Genomic DNA, 19,128 nt, shown 5'->3' with positions numbered 1-19,128 from the left:
AACACCAAATCATGTGGATGTAGCACATACAACATTCCTTCTTTACATATTGGTATTTAAGCATGGGTGCTACCAGCCATATATTTGTTTTTGGGAAGATTTTATTTAGCATTTTTAACATTACAAAGAAGGGTTAGATACAGAAAAATAGAAGAAAGTCAAGAAGTCAAATTAGGTAGTTAGCAAGCAAGTGTCAATTGAGTCCAACTTGGGGTTCCATATTCTTCACAATATTTATATATATTTTTTATATATATATATATATATATATATATATATATATATATATATATATATATATATATATATATACTGTATATATATATATTTTTAATGTACAGCTGCTATATAGCTACCTTGACTGAGCTTTCTCCTTAGATCGCACAACCCATAGGAACAAATTAAGTACAATAGGCTGAACTCATTAAGTGGAGCCTGTAAAAGAGCTGCATTCTATCACGTCTGTTAACACAAAGCTCAGAGCTGTCAACACTTCCCATGCAAAATTCCTATCAATTTGCTGGAATATGGGAGTGTTTGAGCACCCAAAGAAGAAATATTTCAGGAGTAGTACAGTGGACAGGCATAGGCATAGTCTCCAGGGGCCTGCACATGTGAAATGGGCTTTGGGAAAATTTTGTAAAGTAGTGAATTCAAGTACTACCCAAAAACAAAACAGTTTAGCAAATCACACACTAAAAACTCTTGTCTGGATAACAGAAAAAACAAAATTCTGTTAATTCAGCAACAGAAAAAAGCTGCAAAGAGCCAATAAGCTGGTACCATAAAGCCGTGCGCACAGATGAACATAAAGGTGCATTCTAATTAATTTAAGGAAGGCATCACATAATATACATAAATATTTGTCTGAAAATTTAGAATGCATATTTGAAGCAAAATAAGAGAAGATAGAGCATTTAAAGCCCAAATTGGAGTGTACAAAAGATCAGCATATAGATTGTGCTTTCTTCATTGCAGTTAACTTTTCATTCTCTTTCTCTCTCCCACTATGAAGACCTTAAAGAGGTTTTTACTGTTTCTGTTCCAAAGAAAATCAATAAATAAAGGGCTTACTTAACCTTTAATATGACAGCATATGACGCATTAGTTCATAAAAAATCACTATGTCATTACTTTGTTTACCCCATGTGTATTACAAGAGCTTCATGCTGTCAAACTAGCAAATAATTAATTTGAGCCCAATGGAACCTGATGATTCCAAAGACAATGTAGAAACACTAGCGTCTCTTAGATCCCCCCCCCATAATATTACATTTATTATAATACATTGTGGAATTATGCTATCATATTTAGTAAGGCCTTGTTATATTTGATACAACAATATATTTCTTGTAGGACACACAAAGTAATTGTTCCTATATGTTTGTGCTTAATTATACACCTATGACATTCATAAACATCTATATTGTTTGTATAAAATCATAAAAGTATATTTTAGGTTTAAATAATGTCTTATAGTGAGAGAGAGCTAAGTAGCCTAAAGAAAATATTGCTCTAGCCTGAAACTGAAACTGTGCCAAAATAAGCCATGCACCAGCTGAAGCCTATTTTATACGTGTGCTTGTTTTATAGCTATTTCAATATATAAGTTGCCTTGCACACATTCACATGTTTTAAAAAGCTTATAAATAATTGCACCTGTGATCCAGATCAGTTAGAAATTAAATATACAGTCATAGCTTTTCCATAAACATGACCACCTTAATACCTTTACAATTACCAGATTTTTTTTTTAAAATGCAGAGAAAACGGTATCACATCATAAAACTGCACAGCTAACTACCAATGTGACATCAAATAAATTTAAACTGTGCCTTTTTTTACTTAATACTTCAATTACTAACAATAAGATCTAAAGCTCTAACGTAAATACTTGCTTTTTCCTTGATAATAATCAACAATTCTCAATATGAACATTGGCATGTCATGGTGTTGGTTCCATTGCACCAATATAAAATTCTGATCATTGCAAGCTCTTGCCATAATATAATGAATAAAGTACCCCCTCTTGTAAAATATAAGGATATTATAAGTTACCGAGGAGTTTCATGACCATATAAAAGCATGAGGCCGAAGGCTGAGTGTTTTTATACAGGTCATGGAACTCTGAGGTAACTTCTAATATCCTCATATTTTACAACTGGGTGTACTTTATTTATTATAATACACAAATTTTAGTGAGTCATGTGACAGAAATGACATCACTGTTTATAACTGATGCCATCACTACTCACCGTTTATAAAGATATAATTTACAAGATATTCATGGCTTTTGTGTATTATATATGTATTATCTAGAGAGCAGTCTGTATTCTTAACAACACTGCTAGTTTAACAACTGATCACGTCTCTCAACATAAATGTAAAAAAAATGGCAGTTAGAGGTCATGTAAAAAATGCGCCTGAACTGAAGTGCTCGTTAATCAAGTGCTAGTTTTTTCTAGTGCCAGTTTTGATTTTTAAATCCGAGCATACTAGAGCTGGATGAGGCTGGGGTAAGGAATATGTGGGAATCTGCTGTGGCAGAATTTGGCATACCTGGAAATAACTACATGGACAATAGTGATGTGCGGATTGAGAAAAACTCGACCCGCGAGCCCCTGATCCACTACACCCACCCCTGTCTTGCCACTTCCTTTTATAGACCCGACCTACTGATGACATCACAAAAGGGGTGGGGCAGGTAGGTATGCACCTATAAAACCGGCAGTGTAAGGTCACCACGGGTGGGGAGAGCAGGAAGAAGAGCTTAACCCGAACCTCCAACCTTAAAATGGGGCAGCGAGGTCGGCCGAACCTTCCTGACCAACTGGCCAGCCCTAACATTACTAATGGACAATTACTTGATTCTAGTGCAGCTGCGATTACTGCAGTTCTAGTGCAACTGTAAAGCATCACTGGTAACACAATGTGCTTGAACTAGCATATGTCCCATGTGTTTAATGGGGTGAGATTAACAATGATAACAGACTTTTAGCCTACAGCAAATGCTCACAGGTGTAAAGCAGGTTAATGGCAGACAGGTACGTTTCTGAGCTGATGTATAGGTACACAACTGGAATAACTCACCTGTGTGCCATTAGCCTAAGAACATTGACAGTGTTTGACTGCCTCAAAGCAGAATAGTCTTTAAACCACATCTTTGTCACTTACAATGACAAATTCATTAAAGTCCCGCTAAAAGAGCCTAATTTCGAGTTCCAGTCCTTTCTGTTTATTACTTGTGACTTACAATCAAGGTGCATTGCTATAAGGAACTAGGGAACCTGCACCTGGACGAGGCATACGGTCTGCCAGGTCTGCCATATTGATTTACAAGGCTAATTGATGAGGCATAAAACACTTTCTGGATTTATTTTCTAAGGAGGACATTGTAAAACCCCACATAATTCTAATATAAACTTAATAAATAGGACTCAATATCTGCAGATCTAGTTCTCCTTCTAACTAGGAGGGTTTAAACTTGTAACCACTTTTGGTAAAAATAAAATTAATGGACCTTTATCGTCATTTCTTACTGTAAGAATGCTTAGCACCTGGGGTTTTCCAGATAAGGGGTATCTCTATAATTTGGCTCTTCATACCTTAGGTTTACTAAAAAATTATTTAAACATTAAGGGGGTTATTTAATAAAACCACTTTTTCTCACTGTTTGGCAAAATAAAATTAGACTTACCTCCCAAATCCCCTTTTAATTTACTAATAAAAGTTTTCAAAAAATTTGCTGCAAAAAAACATTGCGACAAAATCAAGTGTCAATTCAAATAGTTTGACTTTTTTGAATTGATGCTCCAAAAACTCGACTTTATTGACTTGTCGTATGAAAAACCTGAATTTATCTGATTATAAAGGGAAAACCAGCCCGAAACTCTTGAGAATCCTAAAGGTATAAAATATGTTCCAAAGGTTAAAGGAATCATCTGCCATTGACTTTTACGATTTTATGATTTCAACAGGTCAAATTTTTAGCAGCTTCAGAGCATAACAAATCTCGAAAAATTAATGTTTTCCCCTCTAAAAATAGTTTTTTTCCCCCCTTTAAAACTCGACCCAAACCCCTAAATAAACCCAATAGGATTGTTTTGCCTCCAAGAAGGATCAATTATATCTTAGATACAGGAAAAAAGTGAATCATTTTTAAAAATATGAATTATTAGATTAAAATGGAGTTTATCACAGATGGCCATTTCATAATTCTGAGCTTTCTGGAAAATGGTTCACATACCTGTATTATACTATGGGAATTTTCGGATAGTTTAAGTGTACATCAGGCAGGAGGGATGATGGGGGGGGGGCGTTATAGTTTAACAACATCCGGCGGGTTCTATCTTGTATTTCCCTTAATTATGCAATCCAGCCCCATCAGACAAGGGCCCCTGTTAAATCCTGTTAGTTGTTCAAAGGATCCTTTTCTTGAACACTGTTAAAACATTACTGTTACTGCAGAGCCTGAGAGATTCAACTGTTCCGTCTTTTTATCTGAAGCAACAAAAATAGCCCATGTATCGAATGAATTATCGTATGGTCCATTAGCCATGACCTTTATTCCCATGAAGTTATGTCATGTTTGCAAATCCTTGAGAAGTTAACCCCTCTGCCACCAGATGTGCCATTTCTCTGGAAGTGATTGAGGCACTGAAGGGATTAATAGCTCAAGGGTTAGTGCAATGGCTAAACAGTTTGCACTACTACCAGTGTGGTCGCAAAAACAACACCTGCTGCATGAGCACTTGGCAGCTGGGTCAACAGGCTGTGTTTGAGTTGATCAATTACTGGAACAACTTGCATAGTACTGCAGAGAACAAGACCATTTACACTTACAAAATATTTTCAAGTAATGGAAAATACAACATGCACTATGAAGCCAGTCTTTATGAGCACTACAAGTCATAGGCTACAACATTTCATGGTAGAATAATTGTGTTTGTCTCTGCCTTGAAACAGCAGATCAAATAAAAGCCCATGTGAGAATTTATATAAGGTAAAAACTGTTGTGCATCTTTAGATGTGATGTCAAAAAATAACCTCTATTTATACAAGACCAATTTTACAATTACTTTAACACAGGAGTGCCCATGATTTACTAATGCAGGGTCTACTTTTAGTGATGTTGTCCCATTATGATCTACATCCATAAAGGCATTGTTAGCATTCTGTTCCATGGAAAATACTACTTAAATATTGATTGATAAGAAAATTTTTATTGTTAAATTTAACAAACAACTATTTCTTATGTAACCTTAACATAAATATCTGAATGGAAAACATGAAATACAGTAGTAGGGTGATTTAAATAAGCTTGAGTGTCTTGAGATCTACTCTAAAGGTCTACTGGTAGATCCCGATATACCTCTGGGCAACCCTTGCTTTAAGATGATAAAAACAGTGTCTGCCATGCTCTGAAAGCAAAAACTGAAATTTGATTTGACAGGTGTGTTATTAGAAAATCACATGTAATGACATTACAAACGGTAAGTGCCAACAGCTGACATCACGCAGCTCAAACATTAGAAACTTTCAGCGGCTGGTACTCACCCTGGATTGCTTTGCATTCTCAATGCTTCTTGTATACTGTATGTGTACCATTGCACTTACAGTATAGTCACACAATACATTTTAAGCCAATATACAAAGCTTTAGGCTATGGCAATATTCTGGCAGCAAATAAGCTGAAGTTTGCCCCAATATCTGCCCATGTGCAGGGTTACAGTAAGCTGATTTCCTTCCAATAAACTATACACATACTGGTATTCACTACCAGTGTACAATCATATTGACTGCTCAAATCTGTGGAATGTGTTGTTTGGGTCCCCCAAGTAGCCATATCATTCTGCCAGCTATCTGAATAACAGACCAGTGTCTTTATCAGCCAAAGTGTCCCAGATGTGTAACTAGACACAGATACCTGAGGTCATTTACAAAGTGGAAGGTAAGGAGAAAAGTACAAAAAATTGGTGAAATCTGCCATTTTTAAAAATGATGCCTTACAAGATACTTAAATTGCTGCAAATCTGAGTTTTTTTTGAAACCCAGAAACTTCTGGCTGCCCTCCATGAACACAGTAGAACTTGTGTTGGACAGAGCTGTATTCATGAGAAGCAGAGGGGGTAGCACAACTATGTCACCTCTACTATCCACTAAGGGGCTGATTTATCAAGCCTTCCTGACATTTGAGTTTTTTCGGATTTTATTAATAAATTTAGATTTATAAAAGTTTAGGGGAGGTTTTTTTTAATTTTTTTTGATAAATGTGCCTCCCTCTGTCCCTTAACTTACGTATCATTTAGGTGCACAAGTTAATGAACAGAGGTGGATGCAGGATGCAACACAGACCTGTACTTGTCACCTGCTCTATAGCATGGGGTTTTCACTCTATGGAATGGGTTTAGGACAGGGTTGGCCTGTGCCCATTCAACATCGCATTTTGCATAATTTACAGTTACAAGTGCCAATCCTGTATGAGCACTTCTGTCACTAGCATCAGAGAACATGCAATATTCTGAAACACAGACATAAAAACTGTTGAAATTGTATAATAATGGAGACATTATGCTTAAATCACATAAGCAAATAGTAGGGATGCACCGAATCCAGGATTCGGTTCGGGATTCGGCCTTTTTCAGCAGGATTCGGATTTGGCCGAATCCTTCTGCCTGGCCGAACCGAATCCGAACCCTAATTTGCATATGCAAATTAGGGACGGGGAGGGAAATCACGTGTCTTTTAGTCAGAAAACAAATAAGTAAAAAATGTTTTCCCCTTCCCACCCCTAATTTGCATATGCAAATTAGGGTTCGAATACGGTTTGGCCGAATCTTTCACAAAGGATTCGGGGGGTTCGGCCGAATCCAAAATAGTGGATTCTGTGCATCCCTAGCAAATAGACAGGGCCTTCCTTCTTTCTGGGCAGAAGGTTTCGCTAACCTTCGTCATAAGGTCTAGTATTTCCTGATCAATAAATAAACTTTTGATCATGTTGAAGACCTTGGGGGTTCACCCTTGCACAATGTTTTTCAGAATGGACAAGCAGGTTATGTTTACCCCAATATCTACTTAATACAAAGGAATCGAAGAATCCCCCAGTGTACCTTTTGTTGAGTACTTGCTTTGGTATTTGTGGGATTGTAATGTGAAAACACAGGTAGAATGTATATTTAAAGCTATGGTTCATATGGAGCTAGAAGAGATGAATGCAGCTATTGATGAGAACACAGTATTTGCACCAATTTATTACGTATGTTTTATGTATCTTCAGGTCTCACTTTGCTGTACAGTAGTACGATGGGATGATACTTATGCAGCTTTTGAAGGTATACATATGTTTGTTTATTTACCGGCTAGTCATATAAAATGCCCAGCGAGAAATACAGAAACATATTTCTTATATTTCCAGCCCTGCACCTGCACCAGGGGGATTTCACACTTTTATCACCCGAGTGTTCAGCTCACTGGGAGGGGAGCAAAATGCTCATAATGATCCCATTCACATTGACTGGGAATCTGCAAGTGTTGTCAGGTGATTTGTTTGAAATTGCAGCACTGTGTGCTTTTCTATCCTCCTAAAAGGGGTGATTTTGAGAAATTATCCCAAACAATGGAGTACATTCGGGCAGTTATCCCCATCCAAATAACTACGTAGTCTACATTAACCTTGGGTTATTAATTCAATAAAGATAATTAATCTGGTGTTTCACCTAAGCTGCAAATGTAACCAATAGCCTTTTGCTAAACAATGAATGTAAAACAACTACAAAATAATGATTTCCCCTTATGCAACCACATTATGATTTGTCATCTAGTTTTAAAAAAGTTCTAAAATTGGCCATATACCCAATATATTTGGCTTAGGGATGCACCGAATCCAGGATTCGGCCTTTCTCAGCAGGATTCGGATTCGGCTGAAGCCTTCTGTCAGGCCGAACGACTCCTAATTTGCATATGCAAATTAGGGGCGGGGAGGGAAATCGGATGACTTTTTGTCACAAAACAAGGAAGTAAAACATGTTTTCCCCTTCCCAGCCCTAATTTGCATATGCAAATTAAGATCGGATTCGGTATTCGGCCGAATCTTTCACAAAGGATTCGGGGGTTCAGCCGAATCCAAAACAGTGGATTCAGTGCATCCCTAATTTGGCTACAATGTTGCTGGCCAAACTGTTCTGCTCCTAATAGGAATGGATCAGCTCCCAGAATTCACACCTTTTAGCAGGGTTGTATCTTTGCCTGGTGCTGCCTTAGGTAATGCAGGGCAATGCAACTGTGGGATCGCTTTATTGAAAGGGGGTATGATGAGTCAGAAATTAAGGCAGCTTATGATAGAGCAGTATTAAGTAACAGGTCCGAATTGCTTTCAAGTAAGAGCAATAGAAATAATCCAGAGAAAGCAGCCCCCAGATTACGATTCTGTACTACGTACAATAGAGGAACATGTTTGGTGGAACGAAGTGTACGGAAACACTGGGATATTCTCTTACAGGATCCGGTCCTGAAACAGCAACTTGAAAAGAAACCGTCTTTCGTCTACAAAAAAGCTAGGGACTTAGGTTCCCATATATCAAAAAGTATTTTTAATTCTAAAGAAACTACTTCGAAAAATTGGCTAAAGCAGAGAGGTAACTATAAGTGTGGTAGAGATAGATGTGGTTCCTGTAAATTTATTAAGAAATCTAAAGAATTTGTAAGTTCTAGGACTGGGCACTCTTTTCCGATTAAGCAATATTTTAATTGTATGTCACAGGGCATAATATATCTGGCGACTTGTCAATGTGGTGTCCAATATGTAGGGAAGACGGTCCGTAAAGCGGGAACTAGGTTCCTAGAACATCTAGCGGCGGTGGATAGAAATGACAAGAGATCCGCAATCTCTAGACATCTGTTAGAAAAACATGAGGGGAGAAAAAATGTATCTTTCCAAATTATTGACAAACCAATTGTACAGTCTAGGAGAGGAGATGCGGACAAAAGGCTACTGAGAAATGAAGCATACTGGATCTATCGTCTAAAAACGCTGGAAAGGGAAGGGGGTATGAATAAGGATTGGGAATTGTCGTGTTTTTTCTAACTATAATTGAAATGAATTATCTTGAATGTTAATAGCTTTTATACCGATATAGATACAGTGATACATTAGGCTATTCTAGCAAAATCATACATGTAACATGCTAGAGAGAACTTTAGGTATTCACTATTATTCCCAGATAGTATCTTTTTTCCGCTGAAATATACCTTATATCGTAGTCCTGTAGTATGCAACAGTAATTAATTCAACAGCAAAAATTGTATGGTATATATGATGTGGATAACATTGCTACTCGGGCTATGTGATTTGTTCTATAGATAGCCATATTTAATATCTGTTTAACATACGATCTAATTTCATGGTATTATGTAAGGGTTAATGTGTTTTATGGGTGGGACTAGGTGCTATTTAACTGTGGCTGTGTAGTGGGATCAGTTGTACGCTTCTGATGAAGTGGCGAGATGCCATGAAACGCGTAAAGCGGATGATCTGATGTATTTGGAACTTGACACGCTGTTATGTCTTTTTACCTGGATGATTAAAATTTGAAGATTTTAACATATCACCCCGAATGCTCCGTTTTTTGCTCAAATGCCTTAGGTAGCGCCCTACCTTCGTGGTATTCATCCCCTCCCCCATGTTTAACCACAAATTTCTGGCAGCAGATGGGGGATATTTTTAAATTTTTTAATACATAGACACAGGTCCACGGGTGCTTATATTTATGAATCAAAGTTTATTCCTGGTCAAACTAAATCCTTAAAATTACTTGATTGTAGACCACTTGGCAACAAAAGGTGCTATTTTTTCTTCCATGTAACTTTTTGCGTGTACGATTTATCCAATATGCAAATAAGCGATCGGATTAAGTTCTGAATTCAGTCAAATCCTTTGTGGAGGATTTTGTAGTCGGCCAGATATCAAAGTGCCAATTGACTAAAGGGTGAATTTTCGCCACTGAACGATCTGCTAATAGTACGCTAATTCACTAAAATGCATTTGCAAGTTGCGTATCAGCAGAATTCTAACTAAAACTATTCGAACTAAAAATCGTTCGACTATTCGACCATTCAATAGTCGAAGTACTGTCTCTTTAAAAAAAACTTCGACCCCCTACTTCGCCACCTAAACCCTATTGAGGTGCAATGTTAGCCTATGGGGAAGGTCCCCATAGGCTACTAACAATTTTCTGATTGAAGGAAAATTGTTAGATCGATGGATTCAAATCCTTCAAATCGTTCGATTGAACGATTTTTCCTTTGATCGTAGGAAACGCGGAAAATCCTTCGACTTCGGTATTCGAAGTTGAAGGATTTTACTTCGACGGTCGAATATCGAGTGTTAATTAACCCTCGATATTCGACCCTAAGTAAATGTGCCCCTTAGTGTCAGTTTTATAGTTTTGTTGCATTGTCACTTATTCTTTAAAGCTCTGCAGTGTGTGGCAAATTCCACCTCTCTATCACCTCTCTATCATTGAAAGTACTGTTTCTATTTTTGCAGATGATACTAAATTGTGCAGAACTATAGGTTCCATGCAGGATGCTGGCACTTTGCAGAGTGATTTGTCTAAACTGGAAAACTGGGCAGCAAACTGGAAAATGAGGTTCAATGTTGATAAATGCAAGGTTATGCACTTTGGCAAAAATAATATAAATGCAAGTTATACACTAAATGGCATTGTGTTGGGAGTTTCCTTAAATGAGAAGGATCTAGGGGGTCTTTGTAGATAACACGTTGTCTAATTCTGGGCAGTGTCGTTCTGTGGCTACTAAAGAAAATAAAGTTCTGTCTTGCATAAAAAAGGGCATTAACTCAAGGGATGAAAACATAATTATGCCTCTTTATAGGTCCCTGGTGAGGCCTCATCTGGAGTATGCAGTGCAGTTTTGGACTCCAGTCCTTAAGAGGGATATAAATGAGCTGGATAGAGTGCAGAGATGTGCAACTAAATTGGTTAGAGGGATGGAAGACTTAAATTATGAGGGTAGACTGTCAAGGTTGGGGTTGTTTTCTCTGGAAAAAAGGCGCTTGCGAGGGCACATGATTACACTTTACAAGTACATTAGAGGACATTATAGACAAATAGCAGGGGACCTTTTTACCCATAAAGTGGATCACCTTACCAGAGGCCACCCCTTTAGACTAGAAGAAAAGAACTTTCATTTGAAGCAACGTAGGATGTTCTTCACAGTCAGGACAGTGAGGTTGTGGAATGCACTGCCGGGTGATGTTGTGATGGCTGATTCAGTTAATGCCTTTAAGAGCGGCTTGGATGATTTTTTGGACTGACATAATATCAAAGGCTATTGTGATACTAAGCTCTATAGTTAGTATAGGTATGGGTATATAGAATTTAATTAAAAGTAGGGATGGGTGTATGTATGGATGCTGGGTTTTCATTTGGAGGGGTTGAACTTGATGGACTTTGCCTTTTTTCAACCCAATTTAACTATGTAACTATGTAACTATTTCACAGGTCAGGGTTGGAAGGCCTTTCTGGCTCTGGTTTTCCAAATTAATTTTAAGACTTCTTTTTGTTTACGTTCTTTTCTCAAAGAATTCCACACAGTCCATCTTTTTCTAAACGTTTACTCTTGGCATAAACACAGCCATACTGAGCCTGCCTTATGCCCATAATAATAAGAGATAATTTAACTGCATTTATACTGTATATACAAGGTGTTAAACTGTTCTTTGTATAATGCGTCACTCCTTTAATTCAAATAATACCAATGGATGGATGAAGAATGCATCTTTCAGTGAAGCCCAATTAACAGGGATACTATTATTTATTATAAAGGGTTTATATGCGTTCTTACTTATGATTGACAATATACAATATATATATTTATATATATAAAGCACTGCGTATCTTGACAGCGCTATATAAATAAATGATGATGATGTACCATATATATTTAACTATATAAGCTTTGTATTGTTGTAGAATGAACATGTATCTAAAAGGAAGGCACACCCAAGATTCAACTCATGGGGACAGATTTATCAAAAAATTGAATATTCAAATTCTCGAATGGCCAAAACCTGTCAAATTTGACTTGGGAATTATCAAATTTCAATTTAAGTTTTTGAATTCGATTTTCGAAATTTAGTATACACTGGCCCTTTAAGAACTTGAATTAGACTATTCGCCACCTTAAGCCAACTGAATTGCTGTTGTAGCCTATGGAAGACATCCTGGGATCAATTTGGAGTTGTTTGCAGCCATCCTGACAAGTTTTTTTCAGAGAAAAAACTGGAATCAAGTTTTTAAATTAAAATTTTAATCAAATTCAGTTCGAATTTGATTAGAGTTTGCGGGTCGATCCTATTCACCTGACTTTGAAAAATTATATTTTTTAAATACATTTAGGACAAATTTCCAATTCATGGGAGTTTTAAATAACTCCCATGAACTCGAAATTCGACCCTTGATAAATCTTCCCCATAATGTAGAAGACTAAAATTAAAATTTTTAAAAAAATAGACCCAATAAAAGGAGAAGGGTGGTCTAAAGCAGATGTCCCCTTAAACATTAGTAGCTGATATCAGATATCACATTTGTATAACAGTGAATTCAACCATTCAAACATTTCAAAGATGTATGTAGAGTAAATTGCCATATTGTATAGAAATATATTTAATCAATACAGATTATAAACAGTTGCCCAATGTATACTTACAAAGTGATAATTCAAAACACCTCAATATAATATCCCATAGCTGCCGAAGAGCCACCCCACCCCACGAAATGTGGGGTAATTTTAGTAAAATTTAAAATTTTAGTAATATCTCTACTGGACCTATTTATTATGCACCTCCTGATTATATTTTTCCACCTCAATGACACACAAGATATACTGATATTTTGCCTATTGGTGCCTATTCTAAATACAAGACAGGACATTATAACACTGAGCACTCCTGCTTTCATGTTACAGCCACTATACTGCACGAGTATGAAATTATTGCTTTTCAGCAACATCCATTTGTACTCATTTGCTTTAAGTGGCCTACTTTTAAAAAAAAAAGTAATTACCTTTTTGGATCAATAATTTTGTAGATTTTCCCACTGTGTGAGTGGGTCATGCTTTTACTGCTTGACAGAATGTAAACTTCACCTGTTTGAAAAAAAAATACATACATACATTAGATAAAACCCTAGCATAGTGCAGGCAGGAATTTGTATTGAGAACTGATACAACAGCAATTGGCTGTACAAGCTATACCTTCTATCTGTATTAGAATGTTTTGGACAGGGTACATGAAAGGAGATGAATATGCAGTGGAGCATACATAGCATGTGTACAACTAATGTCTCTGTCTAACGGTTTCCAGGCATTCATTCTTTCTTTCATGGAATATTCTTTGGTATTGAGGCAATGGCAATAGTTGTATCATGACAGTCATTGTGAGCTAACAGACATCGCCCACAGTTGGGTTATCATAGAAGTATCAACACATTGCATGACACGGCACAAATGCCATTTTTTTTAATACCTTCCAAAAAGCAGTTTAATTCGAACATAATATGAACTGAATACTGAGCATCTCCAGTATATAATTACCTTTGCATACTTACTATAATAATGCTACAGATGTTACAGTCTTCAAGTTATCCTTGATTTATACTCAGAAAGAGCAAAAGCTACTACAGTACTAATTTAAATATGTATTGTATCACTATGAAGATTTTCATTCATCCAGGTCATGGTATATCTAGTATAGGTCAATCTAAAAACAACTGGACTTGCTGAGTAATCAATGAATTCATTGATTACTCAGCAAGTCCAGTTGTTTTTAGATTGACCTATACTAGATATGTATTGTATCATGTATATCAATAAACTAGCAAATATGTATAATAGGATAAATTAATGTACCATACACATCTACAGCTGATATTGTTTCCCTGCCAGAACTACCCTTACAGCTCTCTAATGTACTGATTTGCTGAGGAAAGTCTAAGGCAGCAAGTATATATGATAGGGCAAGCCCCAGGAGCACCGGTGGACCAGGAGCACCGGTGGAGTTTGTTTTTTGGATGCCTGAAGAGAAAGGCACTCTATTGCAAGTAAAGTTTGTGTAGCACCCTGATGTCATGACTCTTTCCTTTATTTCAGTCTTAGTTATTCTACTTTCCATCACCTTCTTGGACATTTTACATGTCTGGGAAAAACAATGTTCTCAATGTAGTCACAATACAGATGCTTTTTCAATATCAGTCTGTGTCAATATTGTGGGACAATTATTTGCTACATTACAGATCAGTCAGTGGAACAGTGGGGCAGTTGAGGGTCATAAAAATCTTTTAAAGGGTCAGTTCTTGCCAGCAGGCCTCCAGGTAGACAGTCCCCGCCTATATATGTGTGTATATATATATATATTCATTCAATACTTTATAAGATGCTTCATGAAGCATGCTCAGTCACTCACATGAATCCCTGTACCAGTGACACAGCTACAAGATTTGCATGTTTTCTTCCTACAGGAGAAAATTAGAGCACAAACCAGCACAAGCACTGACTTGGTAGGAATGAGTCCCAGATGCCCAGCAATGAAAGGCATTTCCTGCCATAAACCCCTTCAAGTAGTGGGACAGTGTGTTTTGATCCCTCCTGTATCTGTCCCATATGTAAAATGACAGGAAAGAATGAGATCTGTCTGATATCCTGGGGCTGATTCTAGGCAAAAAATACGTGCACTTGCATTTTCTAACCAAAATATGCCCTGTGCATAGTGTCAGTAGAATCCTGTTCATTCCTGGCACTTTACATATGGGATGGTGCAAGATGCACTGTGTGACAATATCAGCAATGGAACATTGGTTGACTTTGAGCATTTTATTGCCATACAATCAAAACTCGCCTTCATGTCCCATATAAGTGGCCAGAGATAAGATGATAATGACAACAGAATTGATCACCACCAATTACCACAAAAGTCTTTGAGATCTGCTTCAAAGTATTGTTATTTATCTAGAAGGGGCTGATAGAACTGGTTTTATGGATGTTTGGAGTACAGACTTGCAATCTGTGGGTTCTGGAAAATGCCAGAGGGGCTGCTATGCTATAAGGTGCCATAGAAAGTCAGTATTTAGTGGGCTGGTGGAGGCTGTTTGGGCCTCTGTGTACCTGAAATGGCAGGGCCTATTTTAATTCTCAGTCTGGACCTGTTGGAGTAGCAATGCCATTTTAGCAGAGTTTATTTCTGCACAATCTGTTAATAAATATTACAGTCTAGAAGTTATGCTTGATTAAAACATATAATTGAAACTCTGAATAGCAGATAAATGGAACTCTGAATAGCATTAAGAAAAATCATCAGTAAAAAAAATAATGTGTAAAGGCTGGTTCAAATAGTACCTAATTCATCTTCTCCAAACCCCAGTATGTGTCCTGTAAAGGGAGTTCTGCAGGAAGATCCACTGCCCAGACAGAGGGGTTTCTCCTGCCAATGCTTTGTAACTGGGTTCTGATGAAGTGTTACAAAATTACTGAAAACATACAAAATGTAATGATAAAGATTCTATAAATATACAGACCAAACAAACTGTTCACAGAATCACTTTTACAATTTTTTATGTAAATAATATACTTGTGAGGTTTGGGTTTGCAGTTACAAGTCATTATGGCCATTCCTGACTGGGCAGTATTATTTATGTCATTTGCCAGGAAAGTTGGGAACCCTGGCATTATCACCTGCTCAAGTATAAACTACAGTACATGTGCTCAAGTGCACTGAACTACAGCCTTGCTAATGTCAATATCAGATGAACATCATAACACCAATCAGTCTACCTCATCTACTGCACAGACTATACCTACCCATAGCGATCTCCAAACACATAGCTTCCATACAGTCTCTCTGACTGACAGCCTCTATATACAAATCCTCCAGCCATATGTCCACTGCTCAGTGGTTTGAATTCCAAAAGGGGAGGATCATTTTCTGGAAAAGAAAGAAATTAAAATAGCATTAGGTGATAGGCAGCATAAACATACATGGTTATAGATCTACAAGAATTTCTTTATAATAATTTGCACAAAATAAAATATTAATAATAATCCCAGTTAAACCAATGTGACATGGTAATATACACTAAGGGGATAATTCACGACTATTGTTGGGGAATACTGATAAATTCATCAGACTGCTCTGAGCAGTTGCATTTAATATGGGGTATTGGGTGCAGCTCAGCAGTAGGAATGTGCAATTTGAATCATTATTCCCCAATGCAAATTGCATGTTTTGAGAATGTTTTCCAAACACAAAGAATGGTTAAATCCTAGAAAAAAAAATAATATAAAAATATCCTGGTATAGTTTACCAAAAATATATAAAAAAGATTATACATCCTTGATTTTAAGTTTCCCCATATCTTACACTGTATTTTTGTGGTCTCGCAAATTTATAATGGACTTCCTTGATTTTACATTTTCCCAGATTTTCCATGTTTTTTGGACCCCTGAAAAAAGGTAAAATGGGGGTTCCATTGTAACTGGCTCCCAAATCCCTGCTTTAATAATCAAGCTAATTTTACAAGCAGTTATATTCATATACTCCATTATGTAAAATGAAGCTACTGATTATTATCAGTCTGTTTCCTTATCATTGGACTTTTTCCATCAGACCTTTGCCCACAAATGATTTTATTTCAGCCCCATAAAGGGTTTCCCTAGGTTTACATATTCGCCAGTTGCAAATTCCATTGAGGCACGGTGCAGTGTATAAAAAAAACCTGGCCTTACCTTGAGCATGCAGTGAAGTTTTAGGCTTCAGTTCTTAAGAAGGATATTAATAAGCTGGAGAGAATGCAGAGGCGTGCAACTAAACTGGTAAAGGGGGTGGAAGATTTAAGCAACTCTGGAGAAAAGACGTCTGCAAGGGGACATGATAACTCTTTACAAGTACATAAGAGTAGACTGCAGAGAGTTAGCGGGGGGATCTTTTTTTACCTTTAAGAGGGGCTTGAATGATTTCTTGCATAAAATCCAAGGCTATTGTGATGTTAAAATCTACAGTTAGTTTAGTATAGCTATTAGTATATATATATATACATACACACACACGTGTAGATATGTGCACTATTTGGAGGGGTTGAGCTTGATGGACTTTGGGGTTTTTTTTCCAACGCAACTTAACTATGTAACTTTGTCCCTTTATATGCTTCATGTATTTTACCTAAATTATAAATGAGTAAACTGAGTGGCTGACAAAAGCATTGCATATTTTTCATTTCTAAACATTTTGTATCATACAATGTGCCTCTTATTAAACACTTCCAATCAAACAGGCAGATCCACAGTTATTCCAAAGTCTAGTTTTTATCAAAAGATATCTCAATCTGTTTCACTGTTATTTATTTTCCTTTTAAAATTGAAATTTTATTTACTGCACAAAAAAGCTTTGGATTCAAGATCTCTTGTGTCTTCACAGAGTTTGGTGTCCCTCTTGATAATTTACCATAATCTTTCCCTTTAACAACTTACCATAATCTTTCCCTTTAACAATCTGTAAAATTCTTGCAGATGATCTGTTTTTAGTGCTTGAATCTGAGCAAAGCATAGTCATATTCATATTGCTGTCTTTGGCATGATGATCCACTGTACATCTACAATGAAACGTAATAACAGTCACAAAGCTTCCCATCGCTTGCATTTCTATGTTTCTTTAATTGCTTTATAAATGCTTAAAAACCACACATAATCAGTATTGGTTTAATATATATCTGCAGTTCCTAACATTTTATTCTCAAGGCTCATGTTCCTTTCTATCCCTAGAAGCTGCTTACAACTAGCAAACCTATGGTTATGGATATAGATATTTACATATTTATATACAGGCACCTTTACAAATAAAGGTATGGGACATCCAGAATGCTCAAGATCTGGGGTCTTCCAGATAAGAGATCTTTATGTATCTCCATACGTCTATAAAAAAACTTAAACATTAAATAACCCAATAGGCTTGTTTTGTCTTCAGTAAGGATTAATTATATCTTAGCTGGGATCAAGTACTGTTTTATTATTAGATACCTTTTCTAAGTAAATGTTAAGTAAATGTCCTTTTTTGTGCCTATGGAACTATAAGGGGGTTCATTTTACAAATTGTACTCCAGTACTTCAATCTACCAATATGTTAATAACCCTTAATATATTTATTTGCTTTATACTACAAGCATAACATTACTTTAATACCAAACCCCATCTTAAGGCTTTATGAGGCAGATATACAAATTGTTCCTTTACCAGTGCTTATACATGCAATGAGAACAGATCCAGCAATTAATTCAGAGCCATTAATTCATACTTATTGTAATATACTTGACTCCTGCAGTATAGGACTTGAAATAATCAAAGAGAAGAAACATATATGCTAAAATGATGCTGGATTAGACAACTGTAAATTAAACACAGTTAATATATGTGTATAGGAGAATGTATATGAATACAAAACATAAAGCTAAACACCAGCTAATTTGTAAATGGAAAATATTGACATTTCCAGCTAATAAAATGCATGGCTTACCTGCCTGGATTGTGAAGCCCATGTGCAAAGATTTCAGCGGGTTGATTAGTACTATTGAAATGAGGATTACTTCTTGGTATTGAATAAAGAGCACTACACCCGTCAATGTCTACATCTACTCGTAGGACTGAGCCTGTAAAGTCACTGTGAAACGTAAAATAAAAAAAACTGGGGAATTAAACTGACTAACTGTTGCAAGCAGACAGGCAAACAGCATCAAGCAATACACTTTGTGATCAATATAATATTAATGATGAAATTCTGATCATTTTAAACTATTCATTTTCCAAGCTGGACTGATTCATTCCATTAAGGAAAATAATTGTCCAGATTGTTAATTCCTGCTTGGGTTTGCATTGTTAGTTTTTTTTTGGAATTAAATATATGTTTAAGTAGAAAGGTTAAAAACTGAAAACTAAAACTTATTACAGATACAGGATCAATTATCTGCAAACTAATTATGGAGAAAGCGCTAAAATAAAGCAGTGCATTTCCCACTTTATCCATTTTGTTGGGGAAATAGCAGATGGAGTGCTTTTCCCCCACAGGAAATC

General features: G+C 36.4%; 1 protein-coding gene across 3 annotated transcripts in view; it reads right to left on the bottom strand.

The window, feature by feature from the left end:
* The window catches only part of hhip.S (hedgehog interacting protein S homeolog), a 106,281-nt gene that overhangs the window by 15,020 nt on the left and 72,133 nt on the right, over window positions 1–19,128 (bottom strand). For all 3 annotated transcript variants that reach the window (XM_041579560.1, XM_041579559.1, XM_018243278.2), the window contains exons 7-11: window positions 18,575–18,718; window positions 17,536–17,657; window positions 15,871–15,994; window positions 15,409–15,539; window positions 13,083–13,164 (exon numbers count right to left, since the gene is read on the bottom strand). In XM_041579560.1, coding sequence (XP_041435494.1) covers window positions 13,083–13,164; window positions 15,409–15,539; window positions 15,871–15,994; window positions 17,536–17,657; window positions 18,575–18,718 — 603 coding nt within the window. The remainder of the gene's footprint in view (window positions 1–13,082; window positions 13,165–15,408; window positions 15,540–15,870; window positions 15,995–17,535; window positions 17,658–18,574; window positions 18,719–19,128) is intronic.

Source organism: Xenopus laevis, chromosome 1S (assembly GCF_017654675.1).
Source record: "Xenopus laevis strain J_2021 chromosome 1S, Xenopus_laevis_v10.1, whole genome shotgun sequence".
Taxonomy (NCBI): domain Eukaryota; kingdom Metazoa; phylum Chordata; class Amphibia; order Anura; family Pipidae; genus Xenopus; species Xenopus laevis.
Note: the sequence above shows the minus strand (reverse complement) of the source record. Positions and strands in the feature narration are given on the sequence as shown.